General features: G+C 37.6%; 2 protein-coding genes across 2 annotated transcripts in view; one reads left to right on the top strand and one right to left on the bottom strand.

Annotated features, from left to right (window-relative positions):
* psmd1 (proteasome 26S subunit, non-ATPase 1) overlaps positions 1–22216 on the top strand; it is a 50003-nt gene that overhangs the window by 9227 nt on the left and 18560 nt on the right. The window contains exons 8-16 of the mRNA XM_079808321.1: positions 840–900; positions 995–1123; positions 1256–1344; positions 1442–1520; positions 3808–3981; positions 4068–4179; positions 4910–5106; positions 5447–5542; positions 7369–7433. Of these exons, the coding sequence (XP_079664447.1) occupies positions 840–900; positions 995–1123; positions 1256–1344; positions 1442–1520; positions 3808–3981; positions 4068–4179; positions 4910–5106; positions 5447–5542; positions 7369–7433 (1002 nt within the window). The remainder of the gene's footprint in view (positions 1–839; positions 901–994; positions 1124–1255; positions 1345–1441; positions 1521–3807; positions 3982–4067; positions 4180–4909; positions 5107–5446; positions 5543–7368; positions 7434–22216) is intronic.
* On the bottom strand, positions 8630–20687 carry htr2b (5-hydroxytryptamine (serotonin) receptor 2B, G protein-coupled). Its single transcript, XM_079808322.1, has 4 exons — positions 20156–20687; positions 19044–19507; positions 12618–12818; positions 8630–10820 (listed from the first exon to the last, which is right to left on the bottom strand). Exons 2-4 carry the CDS (start codon positions 19264–19266, stop codon positions 9934–9936), a joined length of 1311 nt encoding a protein of 436 aa, XP_079664448.1. The 5' UTR covers positions 19267–19507; positions 20156–20687; the 3' UTR covers positions 8630–9933.

The raw sequence follows: 22216 nt of genomic DNA, 5'->3' as shown, positions 1-22216 counted from the left end.
ACATTAAAAAGTCTTACCGTTGTCAAACTTTTGACCGCTAGTGTGTTTGTATATTAATCCTGATGGGATTGAGCTATGAGGAAGTGCAAGTTTACTAATACTTTGCTTTGCAAGTCATTTTGTGATTTTTTTTTTCTTGCGTTATATAGGTCTTAAATTTAATTCATAATGGTCTTAAAAAGTCTTAAATTTGACTTGGTGAAACCTGCAGATACCCTGTCAATCAGTATTTCTATATTATAATATTATGTGCCTATTTTACTCAACCAGTTACATGTTTATTAACTCACAACTGCAACCAACATATTAAATACTATTGTACTCTAAAATAATGTAGAATTTTAGTTTGAAGCTAAAGACAGCATCAACTGATGTCATGTCACCCCCACTTCATGTGCACAAACGTTAAATCACAAAAAAAAGATATTTAGGTTACAACTGCATCTGTCAGGGGTGAAAAATTACTGACATTATTATTATTTTCAGAGTTTTTAATATACTCTTATTATAAAAATAACTTTTTTAACATTTATTTATCTTTAACAAGTATACATTTAGTAAGGATACCTCAGAAATTTGAAACCAGAATGAGAAAAAAAAAAGTTTTTGCTCAAAATTGTTTTGTTTCCAAACAAAGGGAAAAAATAAACGTGCATCGGCCAAAATTAGTTGAAAAATATCGGCATATCAGATATCGGCAGAAGTCCAATATCATGCATCCCTACTTTTTTTTGATTATGGGTTCAGTCTCAGGATATTTAATTAGAAAGTCTGAAATGTGCTGTATTTTCCACAGTAAAGTTGACATAGAACATATAATGAATATGTGCTTATTTCAGTGATGCAATGGAGACGGAAGACAAAGCTGGAAGCTCTCCTGCTGGAAAGGCTGCGGATGTGGTGAGTCTTCACTTCAAGTCTATTAACTCATCAGATATTACGCTTGTATAAAAAGTGTATGTTTTTTAAAAAAAATTTTATGTGTTTAAAATAGAAGGACGAGCCAAAAGACCAGAACTCAAAAATGATCAAAATACTAAGTGGTGAAATGGCCATTGAGCTGCACCTTCAGTTCCTCATACGAAACAACAACACAGACCTGATGATACTCAAAAACACAAAGGTGAGGAACTTCTTGAACGTATTTAAGACTCTAATGATCTTTGACGTCAGCTGGTATCATTTTTAGCATGAATCAAATCCCAGATGTTGGTATACTTCTAAGCTAAACAGTTTTATTCCTGATTCATTTCAGGATGCGGTGCGAAATTCGGTGTGTCACACGGCGACGGTCATAGCAAACTCATTCATGCACACGGGAACAACAAGTGACCAGTTTCTACGGTAAAGCACATTCACAGGCTCACCAATCGGAAGCATGGCCTCTTTATGTAGATAACAAGAAGACCGAGATGAGAATTGTCACCTTTTTATTTTACAGAGAGAATTTGGAGTGGCTGGCGAGAGCAACTAATTGGGCCAAATTCACAGCAACAGCAAGTCTTGGCGTCATTCACAAGGTGAACATTACCATAAGATCCAGGCACTTTCCACAAATAGGCAACAGTTTAGTTATCAATTAGTCTGTTTTAGATTTGTTTGTTTGATATATATTTTTGTTCGGTTTATTGTTGTTTGCTTTAGATTTCTGTCTGTTTCGTATTAGTTTGTTGTATATTTTTGTTCTGTTTGTTTGCTTTAGATTTCTGTCCGTTTCAGATTTCTGCTGTTTTGGATTTCTGTTTGTTTGTTTTAGATTTGTTTCAGGCGCCGTTTATGCTGGTGCGTTTTGATCCTTGTCTACACTGCCATTTCCATTGCGTTTCAGAAACTAAACGGCATGACCGAAAACGCATGTCACATGACCGTTCATGCACACTGGGCATGCGCGTACAAGTGTAAACAGTTGCCTCTTGCGCATGTAGGCAGCAGCAGTATTATACAATACAGCGTTTAACTGCACAACAGCTGCTAAAAAGGACCACAAAGTCAGCGACGCATCCAGTTCTGTGTTATTGTTTACAGTCGTCACGAATGCTGCTGCAGGTGAAATGTAATATGGATAACTTTTAATAAATATCTTTTCGTCAGGTTAAATACTCATAATTGATCACTCAAACCCCTGTATCTAAACCTTTGTACTTAACCGTCGGACTCGCACATCCGTCATGTTTTTTTAACACTTTTTATCCGCGTTTGTAGTTCTAATCGAATCTGCGTCCAAATCGCAATGGGTTGTGGGCAATATCAGCCGTTAGAGTGTGCGTCGATCTGCACTTTGAATTCTGACTGGAAATAGTAGACCATCCGGGTATCTTTGGAATACTCTTTTCAACATACTACGATATGGGACATACTAATTCTGTTCTCGAATACTATTTAGGACGGATAGTATGCGAATTGGGACGCGACATACGTTTTTTTCGTCAAATAAAAATAGCAGGCCTACCTCAATCCCCACAGTGTAACAAGTAACATGTCTGCGTGATATGGGGTTAGTCTGGAGTGTGCAGCCTGTTGACAGTTATGGTGCGTTCACACCGGACGCGTGTTAAGTCAATGCAGAGACACGAAATGGCATTCTGCGGCGCGATACGCGCGATTGAGGCGGCGCGAAGGACGCGAATTGAGCCTTTTGAACGCGCGATTCGCGGGAATCGCTCAAGTTGAAAAATCTGAACTTTGCCGGATATTTCGCGCCGCGTTAACCAATCAGGAGCTTGCTCTAGTAGCGGTTCAGACAATATGATTATCACTGTGATAACATTAAATGACATCAAACACAACCCAGTCTCTTTTTGTTAAATGCAAGTTTATGTATGATCAATAATACAAAAGTATAAGTAATGTATAACAAGCTATACATGAAATAAAGCAAACAATGCAGCCAAACATTCAAAGTCAGTGCTAGTAGGCTAACGTTACAACTGCAACGTACAGTTATAGCCTAAAAATATAAAGTAATGAAACTTATCTTTGCCTTCAGCCTAAACGATTTGCCAGGGAACAAATTATAGATCCATGAGACCAAAGATCGGCCGTTACAAGACGAATTATAGCTCGAGACACACCACAGAGACATCAGAGCCAGCGGCAGACGGCAGAAGGACTGGCCGAGGAAAGGTTGCCCTCGCCGGCTTTGACGAGCGCTGACCGCCGCTGTCTGCTGGAGCTCACAGATAAAATGTTCAAATAGGCACTCTTTATATAAATAAACCACAGATTTGAGCTTTAAACAACTACATTATCGACTGAAAAAGTCTTAAAACTACGTTTTGTCACACATTAACAGTAGATTTTAACAAAAAAAAGACATGTAAACACAGCCCATGTCAGCCATTTCTCAACGAGACGAGCCGCTGGCGGAAACCCCGCCCATGACGCGAATTCGCGTCTGTTGTGCAGTGAATGTCACGCGCGATTCACGCGAGTAAACTCAAAATGTACACGCGTCCACCTTCGCACAAATCGCATCCGGTGTGAACGCCACATTAGACTCGCGGCAGAAAACACCCTCTCAAATAGCACTGACGTCCCAGGAATAAGCACTTTTCATTTGCTTTCCACCAGTCAAGAGCTTGTACTACTGCTATTTGAATTACAATGTTGTACTGCGTTTCACATTTCACATGCACTCTCTGCCATTACAAAACAAGGGTCATTCCAGCATAGCAGGAAGTGGGTGTCTAGTACTATTTGTGGAAACTGCCTGAAATATTTTTTTCTTATTGTTAAAATCATATCTTTGATTGATTGAATGATATCTTTTTTATTTTCATTGTTAAATGTACTTGCTTTTGTGTCCAGGGTCATGAAAAGGAAGCACTACAGTTAATGGCAACTTACCTGCCCAAAGACACCTCACCTGGATCAGCCTATCAGGAAGGGGGAGGGCTGTATGCCCTTGGGCTGATCCATGCTAATCACGGAGGGGATATCATCGACTACCTTCTGAGCCAGCTCAAGAGTGCCAGTAATGATGTAAGTGCATAATCACATTCAAATAAAGTTTTGCAGCACTTCGACTCCAAAAAGCAGGACTAATTCTCCATATTTATTCTTTGCAGATTGTCCGTCATGGTGGCGCTCTGGGGCTGGGGTTAGCTGCCCTGGGCACTGCTCGTCAAGACGTCTACGATCTGCTCAAATCAAACCTTTATCAAGATGATGCAGTAACAGGCATGTAAAATATTCTAAAATCTTATACAACCCAGCTTAAAATATTATTAGATATGCACCCAGCCATCCACGTGATGTAAAAGAAAATGTGATTCATCAGTCCAGGCCACTTTCTTCCATTGCTCTGTGGTCCAGTTCTGATGCTCATGTAACCACTGTTGGCGCTTTCGGCGGTGGACGGGTCAGCATGTGCACCCTGACTGGTCTGCGGCTATGCAGCCCCATACACAACAATCTGAGATGCACTGTGTATTCTGACACCTTTCTATAAGAACCAGCATTAACTTCTTGAGCAATTTGCGCTACAGTAGCTCATCTGTTTGATCGGACCACACGGGCCAGCCTTTGCTCCCCACGTGCATCAATGAGCCTTGGCCACCCATGACCCTGTCGCCGGTTCACCACTGTTCCTTCCTTGTACCACTTCTGATAGATACTGACCACTGCAGACCGGGAACACCCCACAAGAGCTGCAGCTTTGGTGATGCTCTGACCCAGTCGTCTAGCCATCACAATTTGGCCCTTGTCAAACTCGCTCAAATTCTTACGCTTGCCCATTTTTCCTGTTTCTTGAGGACAAAATTTCCACTTGCTGCCTAATTTATCCCACCCACTAACAGGTGCCGTGATGAAGAGATAATCAGTGTTATTCACTTCATAATGTTATGCCTGATCGGTGTATATTTCAAGGTTAAGCTCACTGTCATGTTGTTAACTGGTGTTGTCACAGGAGAGGCGGCTGGTCTTGCTCTGGGGCTGGTGATGTTGGGCTCAAAGTCGGCCCAGGCAATAGAGGACATGGTGGGTTACGCTCAGGAGACCCAGCATGAGAAGATCTTGCGCGGATTGGCTGTTGGCATCGCCATGGTGATGTACGGAAGAATGGAAGAGGCCGATGCTCTAATTGAAAGTCTATGCAGAGATAAGGTGAGCACTGTTTTAAATTTATTGTAACTTTTTTGATGCTTGATTTTTGCTGGGAGGTTTTCTAAAAACTATAATAAAATCAAGAACTTAAGGGCAGTACCTTCATTTTTCATACAAATGTAATGGTTCATAACACCATTTTCTAGATTATTTTTTGATGTCCTTCCATGCTAATTCCGTCTCTCCCAGGCAGAATGCATTCTTTGTAGACTTAACTGTTTCCAGAAAGCTATGTTTATTCTGTGAATATGTTAACTGTGCAGCTCGCTGATGTCTAAGGGTTCTGGTCTTGCGTGCAGGCAGCACATTGAGCTTCTGTTTTATCTCACTGTCCTGACAGGACCCCATCCTGCGCCGTTCGGGAATGTACACAGTGGCCATGGCATACTGCGGCTCTGGGAACAACAAAGCCATCCGACGACTGCTACACGTGGCTGTGAGTCTACACTAGCAAATATTACAAAGAATAAGTATTATTAGACAACCAAAACCTTTTGAAAATCAGTAAACTTATTCTGAAATGTGTGATCTGAGAATATCTTAATTAGATATTACCAAACAAGTCAGTATTTTGAGAATTTGTTTTCATAAAAAAAAACATATTTAGGTATATGATATTTATTTAGGACATGTTTCATATGGTTTAAAGATTTCAAGTAATTAAAGTAAAACTTAAGATGTCTCTCCTGCATTTCCTGCAGGTGGCGACATTTCCATACACTGTTGTACTTGCATCAAAAGAGCTTGTAGTGTTTCCGTTTCCTGTTCTCTGTAACTTTAAAACATGAAAATTAGGGCTGGGCAATATGACCAAAATCTTAAATCACGATATGAGTAATTTTTGCTTTAAGTTTGATATCAATTTTTGATACCATTAACATTTCATAATTCTTGTCACCATTTTTCAATATCATTCAAAAAACTAATACTAGCCTAAAAACTCTCAAGCTTACTGAAGACAAGTAAACTGTTCTATTGTAGTTTTTCTTTTTAGTTCAAAGACATATAGCCTACCTGAAAAACCTCAAGCACTAGAAATGCTACATAAAATGTATAAATTAATCAAATGTATAAAAAACAATGCAGTCTTTACTAGTGGTGGGGCAAAATATAGACAGGACAATATATCGTTGTATCGGGGGCAACATTTCGCTTTGAAACCAAATCTTCTGCAATCATCTTGTTTGTCAGCTCTCGTGATGAATGGAATCTGACTCCTGCTGCGTTTGTGTTACGGCTTTCGTTCGGTTCACACTCTATTGAGCAGTCATGTTCTTTTTTTTGATTGTAGTGTCTGAATGTTTTTAATACTCTTAAGAATGGTATGTATGGACTAACTCTGGGGGATACGGTGAATAAGCTAAAGTCCCAAAAAGTCGGCGTGTTCCTTTAAGTCTGGAAAACCTGCACTTAACCTTTTCACTGGGATTTTGTTTTCATAGACAGATATTGTGATGTATCATCATAGAGTTGTCTAGCAATATATTGATTATCGCAGAATTGCTGTGTCGCAATATTACCGGTATTGTGAGCCGTGTATCGTATCGTGAGGTACCTTGTGATTCCCACCCCTAGTCTTTGTATGGGTATTTAACTGTTCAAGCTCAATTAAGTGGCAAAAAGCACTCCGTTCAGTTCTCATGCACTTTATGAGCAGAGAGAGAGCGCGCATGTACTGAAATTAGTTAACTAATTTTGCTTCAACGCTTTAAAATAACTTGTTTTTAAACTGCAATGCTTAAAAACGCACGTAAACGATAAGCTTTCGTGTCTGCACAGCACAGAAACATTGCATGAACGTAACCGCGGTAGAGACGGCAGTCCAAAACCTCTACCGGTTAATCGTGTCTACCGGTATATCGCCCACCTCTAATGAATATGCTAGTGTTGTAATTTAAGTATTTCTTTTAGATTTAGGCTCTGGTAAAGCTCAGGCCCTTCAACTTTATCACTTGATTGTTTATACAATGGCAAGAAAATAACCTGCATGCCAAACAGAGCTAAATTTAGCCGTTGCTCAGTAAGGGATTGAGCGTTTGCTTGCATGAGGACAAAAAGACTAACAGGTTGGAATTTTGAAATGTGAGAACCTGATAATTAATCATTAAATTTGGCAATATCCTATCAAACCAAATTAATGTGTTTAGTTAATTATGACATCGATTTTTTTTTTCTTTTTTTTTTTTCTTTCTCTTTAAGATTAGTGAGTTTAATATTTTGTCCGAATGCACTTGTTTGATGTCTCACCCCTCTTCCTGCCAGGTGAGTGACGTGAACGATGATGTTCGGAGGGCTGCTGTCGAGTCCATCGGATTCATCATGTTCAGGTATGGTGCTGTCTATCCTCACCTGTCTTTTCTGTCACCAGCGCTCCCTGTCGTCTCGTCCTGCGCTCCATTATAAACAGACGAGTGTTGGGATGAGCCGCTCTCAGAATGCTTGCCAGTAACTGATGTATCAGCCCTTAATGTATACACAGACGAGATTCCGCCCATTCCTCTGCTGCGCTTTCCAAATGTGTTTGGAGTGTCTGCTGAAGTGCTTGCTGCCGGCAGTTGATTGTGATCCCATTACGAGATCGATCACTTCCTCCTATCGGGGCCTGTGGCACTTGATTTGTCAGTGAGAGTGTGCCCACATTTTGCTGTCCTCCTTTGCTCCTACTTAGTGTTTCTGCATTGAGTCTGTCTTCAGATCAACAGAATTCTGCCATATTCTTAAGCAGTAATTCAACCATAAATGGGTCCTCATTTATAATAGAGAAATGCATGTTTGAAATGCATGTTTTCAAAGTCAGGTAGTCAATCTTAAAAGCTCTGTTTAATTAGTTTGGGGGTCATGTCCACTACACACTAATACACGTTCTTCCATTCAAAACATCTGAACGTCGATGAATTCTGAATTCTTGAAATAGTCAGCTAGGCAGCATTGATCATTGATCGATCTAAATGTATCAGTACTTTCAAGACAAAAATACCTTTTTAATTAGCATAGATCCCAACTATTTTTTTTCTCAAGCACATATTTTGATCATGTTACACCTTTAGACATATGGTAGATCCCATATACATCTATTTTTTTTTTATTTTGCATCGTCTTTTTTATTGGTGGCAGTAAGTTCCCCCTCAGACGCCTCTAGGGTTCTGGGCCAAGTAGAACTGGTGTACTATTTTAAGCCCTAAAAAGGCCATGCGATATTCCCATGATCAACTGTCAGTTAAACAAAAAATACTATGTGAATCCTTCCTGTGTTTAGATCTGCAGCAATTCAACAGATTTCTGTCGTCTATCCTGCAAACTCTTGCACATCCAAATCACGCTAAACAGTTTTGTGGGTGTTGATGGATCTCTTGCTACAAATGCAAGTAGAATATTCTCACTATGAGAATATAACCGTGGAACATGTTGAATGTTTTTAGTGGCATCATCAGGGGTGCAAACTTGTCACCTTTTTTACCCCTTTCATCATAGATGGATGTTTTTTTGTGTGTGTGTGTGCAATTATAAACGGTAAACATTAGGTAAACTCAAGGTTCGGTTTTTATCACAGTTTTAGGGTCACTGTTTCAGTATGGTTCGAACTCAAGCAACAGCGCAAATGCATACAATAGAGCAAAGATGCAAACCTGGTTTTCAGGTATAACAGTAGTTTTTAGGTACAGAAATATAATAAAGTAATCAAATATAAAATAACATTGCATATTATAATCTTCACTGTATAAATTAAATAAAGATTAATCATTATTGAAGTTACAAAATCTATTCCGTGAAGATCTGTGAGATATTTCTTTGTCATTTGTTGTTTAAAAACACAGACAAAACAAAAGGCTTCTTTCCCTTTAAGAAATAATGCATGGATTCAGTACACACTGTTACACATGAACACAAGTCTTTCTCCACTGTTTACGTTTTACTTAAGACATATCCTACAATGTGTCCTAGGATTACTCGTCAAGACGGGCATGTTGACATATTTTTTGTGTGAATTTGTCCATTCAAGAACTCTATATTTGCACACACGCACACAAACACACACCGTTATCTTTGTAATAGCAATGTGTGCTGTTCAGGAATGGGCTGGCTCACGCACTATCAACACCCGGGTGATGAAGGCGTAAATGACTGGACTGCTACATTAGCTCAACTCTGTCTTTCTTAGTTTTGCATATTCAGTATGCAAGAAAAATTATTTTTATAATTCACAATGAAACCATAATGTCTGCTATTTGTCTGGAGAAAAGGTTTATTTGGCAATACTTCCAAGAATCATGAAAAATGTCAGTATCTACAGATAATTCTTTCATACATTTACAAAAGCACTTATTTTTGATTCAAGAACAGTCTACAGAAATAAAGAAGCCCTGCCAAAATTCGGTAAGGCGTTTATTTTTCCTTGTATACAGAAGGTAAGTGGAGGTGTGACTTAAACGAACTACTTGTGCTTATATTTCTCAAGAAGGTGTCTTATTTTTGGCTTCACATTGTAGACCCTGTCAACCAAATTTGGGATGTTCCTCTCTTGTCCCCAAGTACTGTTTATTTTCACAGTACCACCAATTATTAAGCTGCCCATTATTTTCACACGCAAAAGCTGTGTTGTCGTTCTTAAACATTCATCTTATGTGCCAATATATCCCCCAAGCCAAGGCTTTAAGATGGAGTATTGTATTGGCTGCAATGCAGAACAAACCCATGACAACTTTAAATGGCCTTGTTGAACTTCTTTTTGACCATATCTTATTGGTTCCCATGAGGACTTGTCTTTTTTTTTATGCCACTGAAACACAATGGCACGTCTCTAGTCTTGTCTGAAGTGTGTCAGATATACTACACGTGGCTTACGAGTTCGTCAGGTTTGCAGTCTTCATTCTCTGGCAGGAGCAACGCGTCTAGCGTGATGTTTGCAGAGGTCTGCAGATGCGTGGGTCGACGCCGGAGAGGACTTTGATAGCTTACAGGGCTGATGCCGTTTTTCATACCATGTTTCATAAACCGTTTTGAGTTTTCAGTCACTGATGAACGAAAAGAAATTCTGCTTCTCCGTTGCAGTTTTGGAGTCCTCACTGGTCTGTAGTTACAGGTGATGTAGCGCCTAAAGGCCTGCCTGAACGTCCTATTGAACAGCGTATAAACCAGAGGGTTGATCCCCGATGAAACATATCCCACCCATTGAAAGATATCCAACAATTGCTCCACTAGATTACTGTTGCACCCTTGACAGAGTACAGAGGTCACGTTAGTAATGAAGAAAGGACACCACATCACAACAAACAACATGAATACAATTCCCAGAACCTTTGATGCCCTTTGTTCATTGGTTAAGTTCTGCATGGACCTCCTCCCTATGGTGGACATCCTACGTAGAGGAAACTCATCCACTGAGTTCTGTGTTCGCTCCCTTTTTATTCCATTTGCAATGGCCACTTTCTCAGGTGAAGAGAGAGCTGGAAATTCCTGCTGGAAGACAGTGGAAATGGTGGGCCTTGTAGCTCCCGATCTCAAAAGATCGGCCTTCTTGCGCAGTACTTGGATTGTCAGCAAGTAGATGATCATCATAATTGTAAGGGGTATAAAGAAAGCCGTCAAAGACCCATACACCTTGAAGTCCCCAAAGCCCTCTGGTGATAACAAACAGGTGTGGTTGCTGTTGAAGGTGACGTTGTTTGGATGATCGAAGACTTGTAGCCCTTTGATTGGAATAGGTATTGCAATACCTGATGAAGAAAGAATAATTGTTAATTTGAGAGAATAGGTTTAAATAAAACATTAAAATGATCAAGCCAGTTGAAATAAACACCTAATCATGGCCTTTGGGATTACTTGAAACTTCTAGGCAGGTGTGTTGGAGGAGGTTGAATTCACTTCATTCAGCTCAAGAAAAGCATATTTACATTGTCTGAAATGTTCAGACCCTCTTCAAGTCTCTGTCTTGACTTGCACTCGACTCTTTTGGTCTCTGTCATGACATGATTCAACCCACTCTGGTTTCGGCCTGGGCTCAGACCTGAATGAGCTGGTCTCGACTACAACACTGGCAAGGTTGAGCAAGATTGGACACCCCTGGACTTGGTTATTGCATAGTCAATCATTCCCTATGTAAGCTCCTTCTCACCAAATAATTTTGTGCTTTGGCAGATACATTTTTGTTTAAAAAAAAAGTTTAATTGGTTTGCCAGAACAACTAGTTGATTAACTGGTTTTGCAGAAGCCTTGAACGGTTCAGCTTGTGTGGTGTTCATCTGATTAGTTTCTTAAGAGATGTTCACATAGACTGTGCTCTAAAAACAACTAATGTGACTTATGAAGCAGAACACTGGTCTCAGAACAACCCTCTTTTTTAAAGGGGACCTATTATGCAAAATTCTCTTTTACATGTTTGAACATAAATTTGTGTCGCCAGTGTGGTCTATAATGGTAAAAATCCACCTACTCCTCTTTTTTAATCCCCATAAATCATAAGCAGGGGCGGATCAGCAGCTCATTTGCATTTAAAGAGACATGCTCAAAAACAGCATGTTTTTCCTTCCACTCAAAAATAGGCATTTACAACATGGTATAATAAATGATCTGTGTGGTATTTTGAGCTGAACGTTTAGGCACATTCTGGAGACACCTGAGACTTATTTTACATAAAAAGGGGCATAATAGGTCCCCTTTTAAATGCAAAACTCATAGGGCAGTACAATCAGAAACAGCATGAGATGCCTCTCTTGATATTGTGTAAAAAATTATAAAATTGCCAGTTATTACTAATAATAGCTTGTAATAATAATAATAATCTTGGACTTTTACATGAAGTATCCATAACCATGAGCTCCTGTTTTTTCTCAGTAAGACTGCTTTGTCAAATGTGAGATTTGTGAAATTGTTCCCAGGAGTACACAGGGATGTTGTTCATGGTCAGTGTTGAAGTGACAAAGCACATGGCCTGCCTTTCATGGTGGTGAGACAGCTTCATGATTCCAGAACCATGCGTTGAGCTTGTTCAAACAACACATCCAAATAATCGTCTGTACTGATGTTAACAAGCAGAAATTTCGAGGTGTTTACTTTCATTTCACCCCCACAAGCCAATATTGCTTGTATAAATGGAAGTTTGCTGGTCTGCCAGTGACATGCGATAAAGGAAATTTATGCATATGCGATTTTTCCAGAGACAACGAGTGTTGAGATCATTGATCGTGTGAAGAATAAGGACTGGGTTTCGCCACAGTTTGTATAAAGCTATAGTTTTACATTTTATTAAATGTAGGTAATGAAACTCTAGATTTGAGCTTGTTCCCATTTGAAACCGCATAAGCCGCCTCTTCTTCTGAGAGAAAGTTGTGGCAATTGCATTAATGCAATTCCCTACATTTTCTTTTGTTTTAAAGTAGATATGAATAGGTATTTAAAGAAGTATTTGTAATTGTTCATAAATGATGCATTCATACATGTTGTAAAACAAAAAACTGATCTGGATTCCATGTAATATGTAAGTCGGTGTCTTTTCAGCTTGCATTTTGACATACCTATAGAGATTAGCCAGACAAGTGCGATTTTAGCCAACGCTTTAGCTCTGGACTTGAACTGGCTGTGCTGGATTGGTTTCTTGATCGCTATGTAGCGGTCGAGGGAGATGGCGCACAGGTGCATGATGGATGCAGTTGAGAACAAGACATCCAGAAACAGCCAGATAGGGCACAGGAAGTCTGCAAGGGGCCATCTGGAGTCTGAAATATGAAGAGAATATAAAGCACTTTTGTTATATTGGGGACACTAAATATTCAACTATATAACTGATCAGTTAATTTCAATTATCATAGTCATAATTAAGAGATAACATGTTGAAGATATGATTTTAAAAGTCCTCATTATTAGATTAAAAGTAAAAAATATGCCATGCTAAATCAGTGAGATGAACAGTTGAAATTAGGACTTTAAAAATGATGACTTAGAAATCTAAATTATGATTTAAAAGTCCTAATTATGAGAGAAAAAAAGTCTAAATTATGCCCAAAACACACACTAAGACATTTAAGAGATGAACTCGTGTTTTCTTTTTTAATGCATTTTTTTTTTGATTCACACTTATAATAATAATAATAATAATAATAATAATAATATTTAAATTATTGTTTTCATTTTGTGCAATATATTTTTACATGTGTTTTTACATTTTGAAATCAGTTTTTACAACAGAAATTAATAATTAAAAAACTTACTTTAGCTTTTCATATAAAACAAAAAGAATTTCCTATCATCACTGTTAAGCTGCTTTGAAGCAATCCGTGTTGTGAAAAGCGCTATAGACATAAAGTTGACTTGACTTGACTATATAACACAAACACTTCTCATCTCAACACCATTTCATGCATAACTTGACAAAAGCTATGTTGTGTTTCTGGAGACATCCAGCCCTAACCTGCTCTCTCAAAGTTTCAAAAGTAGTATTGACTGCTTTTTTCTCTTCAGTCACCCATGCAGAATAAGCCTAATATTATTATGATTATTTTACATCACAGATGTAGTGCTACTAGTCATTTGAATAGTTTTTTTGTTATTATGACAATACAAAATGTTTTTGCCAATACTTTTAGATGACCGTTGTTTATGGATGACACAGACTGGTTTTCATTTGTTTAAAATGTTTGGACATGAACATTAGAAATGCATTATTTTAAATGTATCACAGCCTTTGCATCTCATCTTGCATTTAGTGGATCTTAACATTATTAAATAAATTGATACAAGCTTGAGTTTAACAAAAAACAGTTCATGGGATTAAACTCTCGGGGGCTTTTGGCCTATTATCAAGCTCTTCAGTGATGCTGTTTATTTTCCTCACTGACAGACATGAAATGGTGGATAATTGAGTTGATCTTCATCCCATTGCACTTACAGATGATATTGTCTAAAGCCTTTAAATACGATTGTTTTCATGTTGCCAGTTTTTCAGTTTGTCTTTAAATAAACTCATGCCATATTACCCTCGTGACAAGAAGTGATAAAGAGCTGCTAAATTTAGTAACATTCTTAAAGTTAACTATAAAACTACTAATAAACCTGGATGAGTTGAACAACGCTGCATTTCGCAAAAGCTCTTTTGGGTATACATTTTCAAACATTTTTTTGCTTGGATGGACCTAAACTACAGTGTATCTCCAAACTTGTGGTTTATTAGCAGACCTCCACGGTTTGGATAGCCCTTAACCAGATGTTGAAAACTGGCATTAGACTAGATCACCCCTCTTTATTAAACAGACCTTCGTAGAAGCTCCTTTGAGGGTACATTATTGCCAGCTGGGCAGCTTTCTGAATCTAGCATGTTTTCCCAGTTGCTTTGGATCTGAATTGAAAACAAATGTATAACATGCATTACTATTCTGTATTTTTCGGCATAAACCTCTTTTAACCAAATGGCTATTGTTGCGCAAAGGATTCAAATCTAAATATAGCTGTGAGCAGCAATTATCAGGGTTCAAGCACTTTAAGGCCTTTTAAGCACATTTGTAAAAAGGTATTATGTTTTAATTGGCAAGCCTGTAACGATCGCGATCATAGATGGAAAACACAATTTACAGCCAATACAGGAAATTTCACTATAGGAAATATATGGTTTTTAAAGTTTATGGATGAGCCAAAAACCTAGCACTATTTCGCACAAGTTGATTTTTTTCCAATCTCCGAACGATTCGATTGACAGCGGCGGTCCTAGAGGCAAAGTTGCTTAGAATGAGGAGTTCTACCATGTGGTATGAAGTTTCGTGGACGAAAAATCGTGTGATAAACAATCTATTACGTACTTAAAAAAGGTGAATTTTCATGACATGATAATGTTTGATAGTGGCTTCTGTTTGAGCTATGCTTCATACATGACTACATTTATCGACAATCAACATTAAAAATGTAGCTATTGTGACAACACCCTAATAACTACATTAATAAAAACAATTACATGTTAAATTATGTGCTAAAATAACAATAAATTAAACATTTTACCAGAGTTCTATGCTCCAAAACACTTTAATATGTAAAACACTACCACATAAAAACTCCTGTAAACTGGGGGATGGCTCTAGCAAACCATTGAATCAGTTTTGTCGAATCTTGATACTATCATTAGCAGGGCTGCCCCCTAATAGTCGACTAAACATTAGTCAACTAGAAGAGGGTTATTCAACCATATTTCAGTCGGTTAGTTGCAGAAAAAAACTCCACAGGAAGTGGCAAATCACGCAGTCCGTCACAGACAGATGGTTAACGGCTGGTACATGTGTCGGGCAGGAAATCCAAATGTTTGTCTATCATTCACTGACCTCAAATATGGCTTATCATTTGAAACATGCGAGTGGTAGCGTAACATTTAGCCTCTTTACATGGCCGCTCGCTCTAACGTTAACAGAGAAATGTGTGCTATTATTTGACACGTATCCAAACGTTCATGCGGAGATCACTTGCATTTGTTCCTGACAACAGTGAAAATAACTTAAATAAATGTATTTTAAATAAAGAAAACAAACAATGAGCTTTCTACATCTCAATCACAAAAATGAACCGAAACATACTCATACAAGCATAGACTTGCCTCTCAGGCATATTCTGTGTCTATAAAAAGCTTAAAATGTCTACTTTTAAATGAACCAATTCCAATTCAAACACAAATACTCTCAAATTATTTCTGTCTATAAGTGGAAATGCATGCGCTGTAATGCAGAACAAGCTAGCAATGTTACATATATTACGTTACACATTACATATATTTATACTACGGGGCCGTTGAATGCTTGAATCTGATTGGCTGATGAACGTTCTGAGGTGTGCAATTATTTTCTGGGAGATGCACAGAGAACGTAGTTCCAGGCAGCTCTCTTGACCGCATTACAGTTCCATATCACTTTGCATAGTTAACTGTAATAACGGAAATTACAGGACTAAAAAACAACAATATGACAGACGATTTTCCTAAAGTAAATCTTAATTTTTACAGTGAATATAACACGTTCAAAAACTGGGCGGCAGCAGTATTAGACAGTCCAGATGAAAAACAACAAAGGGAAGCTTTTCTGTCTCATTACTGAAATCACACATGCTCGCACACGCACTACAGTTTGCACAAAAAGGTGTCAGCGCTGCCCTGACGATTTGATCAGTTAGCCTATATAGTGGAGCAACTTAAAGGCTACACGTGACATTTTTTCACTAGCGAGGTAATAACAGCGCTGTTTAGAGACGCACAGAGATAGCCTAATTCACACAAGCGCTCTTTTTCTCTCGCTCTTTTTCTCTCGCTCTATCTCGCTCTCTCTCGCTCTCATTCTCTTTCTAATAACTTTATTAATAACTGCAGTAGAATGCTATCAACGGCTCAAGCCTTCGTTAACAGCTTTAAAATGACGTTTCGGAACTAGCAAAAGAGCTGTTGGATGAGACGCGGAAGAAATAGTCCTACTCACAATAGCGATTTAAGTACAAAAACCGGACGAATCCCATTAAATATATAATCGGATCGATGTCTTGAGGTGTGGTAACCGTAGTATAAGCGGAATAATTGACTTCGGGCCGTTCAATTATTAGAATGATAATGCACACCCGAGGTGGTGATGCGGTCACGACGCGAAGCGGAGTCTATTATCATTCTAATAATTGAATGGCCCGTCGTCAATTACTCCTTACATAAAATATATATATATATATATATATATATATATATATATATATATATATATATATATATATATATATATATATATATATATATATATATATATATATTACATATATATATATTACACCCACACCACAGTATACAGTTAAGTAATGAATGAAATATTATAATAGTGCAATTTAGTTGACTATTAGCTTAAGTGAAATGACTACTAGTCAACTAGTAAACTGTTTAGTTGGGGGCAGCCCTAGTCTTTAGGAAACTTAAATTAATAATGCATAAAATTATTGCAATATTCACAATATTCAAAAAATGTTATGTTCCCTACAAAATCTACTTGGACATATTATTCTCTACATCGTCCGGCCCTAGTTCCCATATAGACTGTCAGGTAAGTGTGTCCTCTCTTCTTGAAAGCTAAATAAAGAGACGCTCTGCTCTACCACACTTTAGGTTTGCACTGCCAAGTCTCAACTTCCTCGTGTAAATATTTCTCTCTTTTTCAAAGGAATACATTTGTGGTGTGCTCTCAAGGATAGGCTCTTGTTTTTTAGCCCTTTATCAAGCGCTGTGTAGATTTTCACAGTGTTCAGTCGTTGCTTTTTTAATGGCTTTAACTTCAGTTCCTGTCTTCACCTGGTCCACAGATGTGAATGTGGTGCCTTTTGGTAGAACATTGGTTTTACTGTTTGAGCGAGCACATCTCCTCAGGACTGAAACCTTTAAGTTACTCCAATTGGTAAAGGTTACTTTTATTTGTATGATTACATTTAATCGCAAGTTATTATCTTGAGAATTAACGTCTAGAGTTACCGCTGTCTTTTTCTGCTGTCTTGGTCAATAAGTTGTTGCACTCAAACACAATGTATTATTGTACCCTAAGGTAATTCAACTTAATTGCCTGTCAGTGTGCATGACTTCTGGTAAGCTTCAGCTGTTTGGCTTGGTCTTTTTCTTTACTTCTGCATTCACACATGGTTCTCTTTGTGTGAAACACCTTTAGAAATTGTCCTATTGCTCCTTTTCCTATCCTTATGGTCCTTGGGGACTCCTCAATTTTGTCATGTCTTCAAGCTTTGGTTTAACTCAACTACTGAAACCTCAAAGGAACATGTTTCATCAAATGAAAGCCTCTTTATCTTTATGTTTTGGGTTCTGTTTCCTCCCCAACCTCTCATACAAAGTGTTTGACTGACAGATGACTGGAGTTAAAGGGATAGTTCATGCAAAAAATGAAATTTCTGCCATATTTTTTGACCTATAGTCAAGCCAAATATGATTCAAACACCCATAAGTGGGTGCTGGACACTATAGTTAATTTATGTAAGTGAGGATAGCAAAATAAAGTATACTGACATATTATACCCAAAAATTCTTCATACAGTGGAATTTGTTATCAATTTGGGAGACAAATTATTCAGACACTTTGACCTGACCATGTTTTGCTTCAGTGTTTTTTCTTTAATTGCTAATGTGAATTTCACAGCACAGACTGAACAAAATGAAGCATTGCTTGGTCATTGGTTGACCTAAATTTGTATTATCTAATTGTGTACTTAAATTTATCAGCTGATTGGTTGATTGTAATCCATTACATCCCTTTCTATCAAAGGTAAATTACATTATCAAGATAAATTTGTTCTGACAGTTAAACTCTGATTCCGTCATATTTTATTACCATTTTCTAAACTATAGCGAACAAACTGTGATGTGAGAATTTTGAAGGTGTCTGAATAAATTTTGGTTTGACTGTATATCGTTCTAAAATTTGGACCACTTTGACTTTCTTTCTATGGACAAAAAACGTTAAATTCTTTTGTCTCATAGACACAAGTCATTCAGATTTGTTGACAAGAATTTTTGGGCAAACTATCCCGAATTGCGATCAAGCCAGCAAAGTTCTGGTTCACCTTAAGCTTTAATGTGTGAAGACCAGGTGCGGCAAATGAAGTAATAAATGTCATCAAATCCATTTAATGAAGAATAATGGACCGACTGGAGTGTTCTGGCATTGGAACTGAAAGACAAGCTGGCATAAGAATGACAGTAGTAGAAGCTTGGCAGATGTTGTATAGTTTGAAAGTTGCGAGACATGTTTTTATGACTGTCAGGAAATGAAACATGGTCTTTATCATTCTGTTTAATATGGTTTTAGTGTTACACTGAGAAACTAGTTTCACTGCAGGATATACAAAAAAAGTCTGGGTTTGAACTTGCACTGTCATACAACCCTTATGGAACCGCCAAGAATTTGCCATTAAGTTCTACAATCAAAGTTAAGATTACTTACGGAAAAGCACAGTCACTAGAGCAATGGGCATCACTAGCAATCCCACCAGTAGATCGGCCACAGCCAGAGACATCAGGAAGAAGTTAGTCGCATTCTGGAGTTTTCTCTCCAGTGACACTGCCAGAATGACCAGGATGTTTCCACCAATGGTGGGAAAGATGACCAGAAGAATGAGCAGTGCAGCCCAACGGAGGGGTTCCTCGTTCCCTGTTTGGTTATCCATTCTGCTTCGTAAAATTGAGCTTTTGTTTTTTCCGTGGGCTCGTCCAGCATTGTCACAGACTCCCTCCGATCAGAGGGTGGTGGTGTTCAATTCAATTGATGCACTTCTGTTTTCTTGCAAAAATCCAATTTATTAAGTTTCCAAAGTATTCCCCTCCAAATTATTATCTCCAGATGGAACCAGAGTCACATGGTAGACGAGGTATTGCCCATCTTTGTTCGGTCTCTGTGCTTTTACACTCCTGGAAATATAAACATTTAAACAGTAAAAAAAAAAAACACATTATCTGTCTCGAACCGACACATAATAAATACAATATTCTTGTCATGTGGTTAGCAGTACGTGTTCCAGACCATGTTTGTAATTAAGCAAGGAAGTAGCTATCAGTAATGATCTGTGAATGTTGACCATATGGAGTCATTTGTTTTCCTATCTAGCTCAATCAGTCGAGGCAGATGACTTCATAAACAATGCTCATGTTTTCAGAATAATTAGGGTTTCATAATTGCATTATAATTTAGAAATGGTTCCTTCTGGCATAACATTATGTAATGTGTATTATGAAATGCAGACAAACAAATGTTGTGTAATGTTATTTATCTTGTATATTACAATCTGTTTTCTGTTATATATTAAGTTATACAAATAAAATATAAACTTGTAGAACATGTACCTTAAAGTTAGATTTGATTTTAGAAGTTGTGTGAAAGTAGACTCTTATATTTTCCCTTTCAAACTCTATTCACTGTTTGAAATTTACTTTTTTTCAGAATTCACCCATAAACATTTACAATACTTAACTATATTCTAAATTTAACACTTTTTTAAATAGATTACATTTTTCCCATTATGGAGAAGAAAAATTGTGAATATGATTTCTGCTACTTACCTTGAACTCAACACTGGGTTTCCTCTATTCACTATCTTAATTCCGTATTATTCATTGTTGTATTTATCTTTTAAGCAAGTGAAGCAAGTGCACAAAACGTCCCTCAGATTGTGACTTATTGCCTTTTTATATGCACACCCAAAAAAAGTACAAACAAAACATTAGGTTGTCCAAATTCTTTGTGGGAAAAGATCCAGATATCATCTCGGTTTTCGGTTTCATGCTGAGGAATTTCCTCGTTCTTGAGGAGCTGGACGAATCCCCAGATCTTCTCCGCATCACCTATCGTGATCCCCGGTCTAAAACTTCCATACGTCCTCTAACCCTTCCTCTCTCATTGTGTCTCTGTTTACTGAATTGCTCTGCTTCTCCCTCCCTCTCTCTCTCTCCCTCTCTCACGAGTTAAACCTGGAGAAACAGATGAATGTGTCAACTCCGGGGTGGGTCCGGTGATCCTGGGGGGTCATTTTCTTCAATGCAGCGGAGCTGTTATTTATATTTGTCATTCATAGTCTTATACCGCAGTGTGACTAGCTTATTATTTTATCCCTGTGTAGTCAACTAGACCATTTTAAAAAGTGGTTTTGCACATCCCAGCTGCTTGCTTTTCATAATTTGTCAAAAATTGCGTTGCATTTTTTAGAAGAAAAAAAATCTAAAGCCCATTGAGTATTGACCTCCATACTTGAACCTTGAAACGCCCAAGCTAATATTCTTCAGGTCTCTGTCCATATTGGGCGGGATTGTCCTTAACACCTTGTGAATACTAAGGAGTTGGTTCAATGGGTGATCTGTCGTATTTTAAGAGCGATTGAGGACTTCTGCATTAAATGACCTTTCTCACCTTGGAGGAAGTTGGAGGTTGAAACTGGTTATTGAAAGCAACAACAGAAAACGTCCTAAGTATGTGTGTATGTTGCACACACTACCAATCAAACACACCTACTGCTTATGACTAAAAGTAAAGTCATCATTTTGAAAATGGCTTAAATGTAAGTATGAGAATTATGTAGTGACCATAAAACTGTTTAAATAACGTGCATCCTGGGATTCTTTTATTTAAACCATTAAATGAGTTTCTGCATGGTAGAGAAATTCCAACTACTTCAACTTAGACTTTCAAAATTTGTTCAGCTCTTTATATTTTATTAAACTGACTTAAAATGGAGTTAAACTTGTGTAATAAAAAAATTAAGCTGAAATTGGTTAATTACTTTTGAGTTAATGGGAAAACATATGTTGCCATTACTTTGTATGTGTGCATTAACACTTGTTGGCTGCTTTGTGTTCATTTTCAGCTCCATTTTGCCCACTTCAAAAACAATATATTTCTTTTGAAATTCATGCATCCGCATTGATGCTCAAAATTGATTTTTGAAGACATCTGAATGGTTTAAGCCATTAGATCAAAAAGTTAAGATCTTTGTATTTTGTGTGTGTGTGTAAAGTTAATGCAAAAAATGTCTTTAATTGCTTGTTTAAAGGCAAAAGAATAACAGCTCATAAAACCTGAATTTTATGCTTTGATGATAAACTAGTCAAGAACTACTTTATTTTTTTCAGCGGAACTCCCTTTTGTTTGTTCATTTTGCTGGTGCGTTGGATCACGTCTGGCAAAGAGAAACTCTTGAACCATGTACGCCTCCGACTTCTGGAGTGTGTCATGCTTTGGCTTTTGTTTATAAAAGTTAACAAGAAAAAACTTAAATCAGACAAAACAAATTGAGGAGGGAGCTTTTAGCTGAAGATTTAATAGTCTGTTAAGGCTGATTGTGTTTGCCAAGTAAGACAAAGCAGTTCTTTATGAAGGAATTTTATATATACAGTACCAGTCAATTTTTAATGTTTTTGATGTTATGCTCATCAAGCCTGCATTTATTTGATCACAAATGCAGATGTAATATTGTAAAATATTATTACAATGTAAAATAATGTTTTAATATAGTTTTAAAGTGTAATTTATTCCTGTGATCAAAGGTGAGTTTTCAGCATCATTACTCCAGACTTCAGTGTCACATAATCCTTCAGAAATCATTTTAATATGATGATTTATTATCAATG

This window comes from Gobio gobio (genome assembly GCF_949357685.1).
Source record: "Gobio gobio genome assembly, chromosome: 24".
Classification (NCBI taxonomy): Eukaryota; Metazoa; Chordata; class Actinopteri; order Cypriniformes; family Gobionidae; genus Gobio; species Gobio gobio.
Note: the sequence above shows the minus strand (reverse complement) of the source record. Positions and strands in the feature narration are given on the sequence as shown.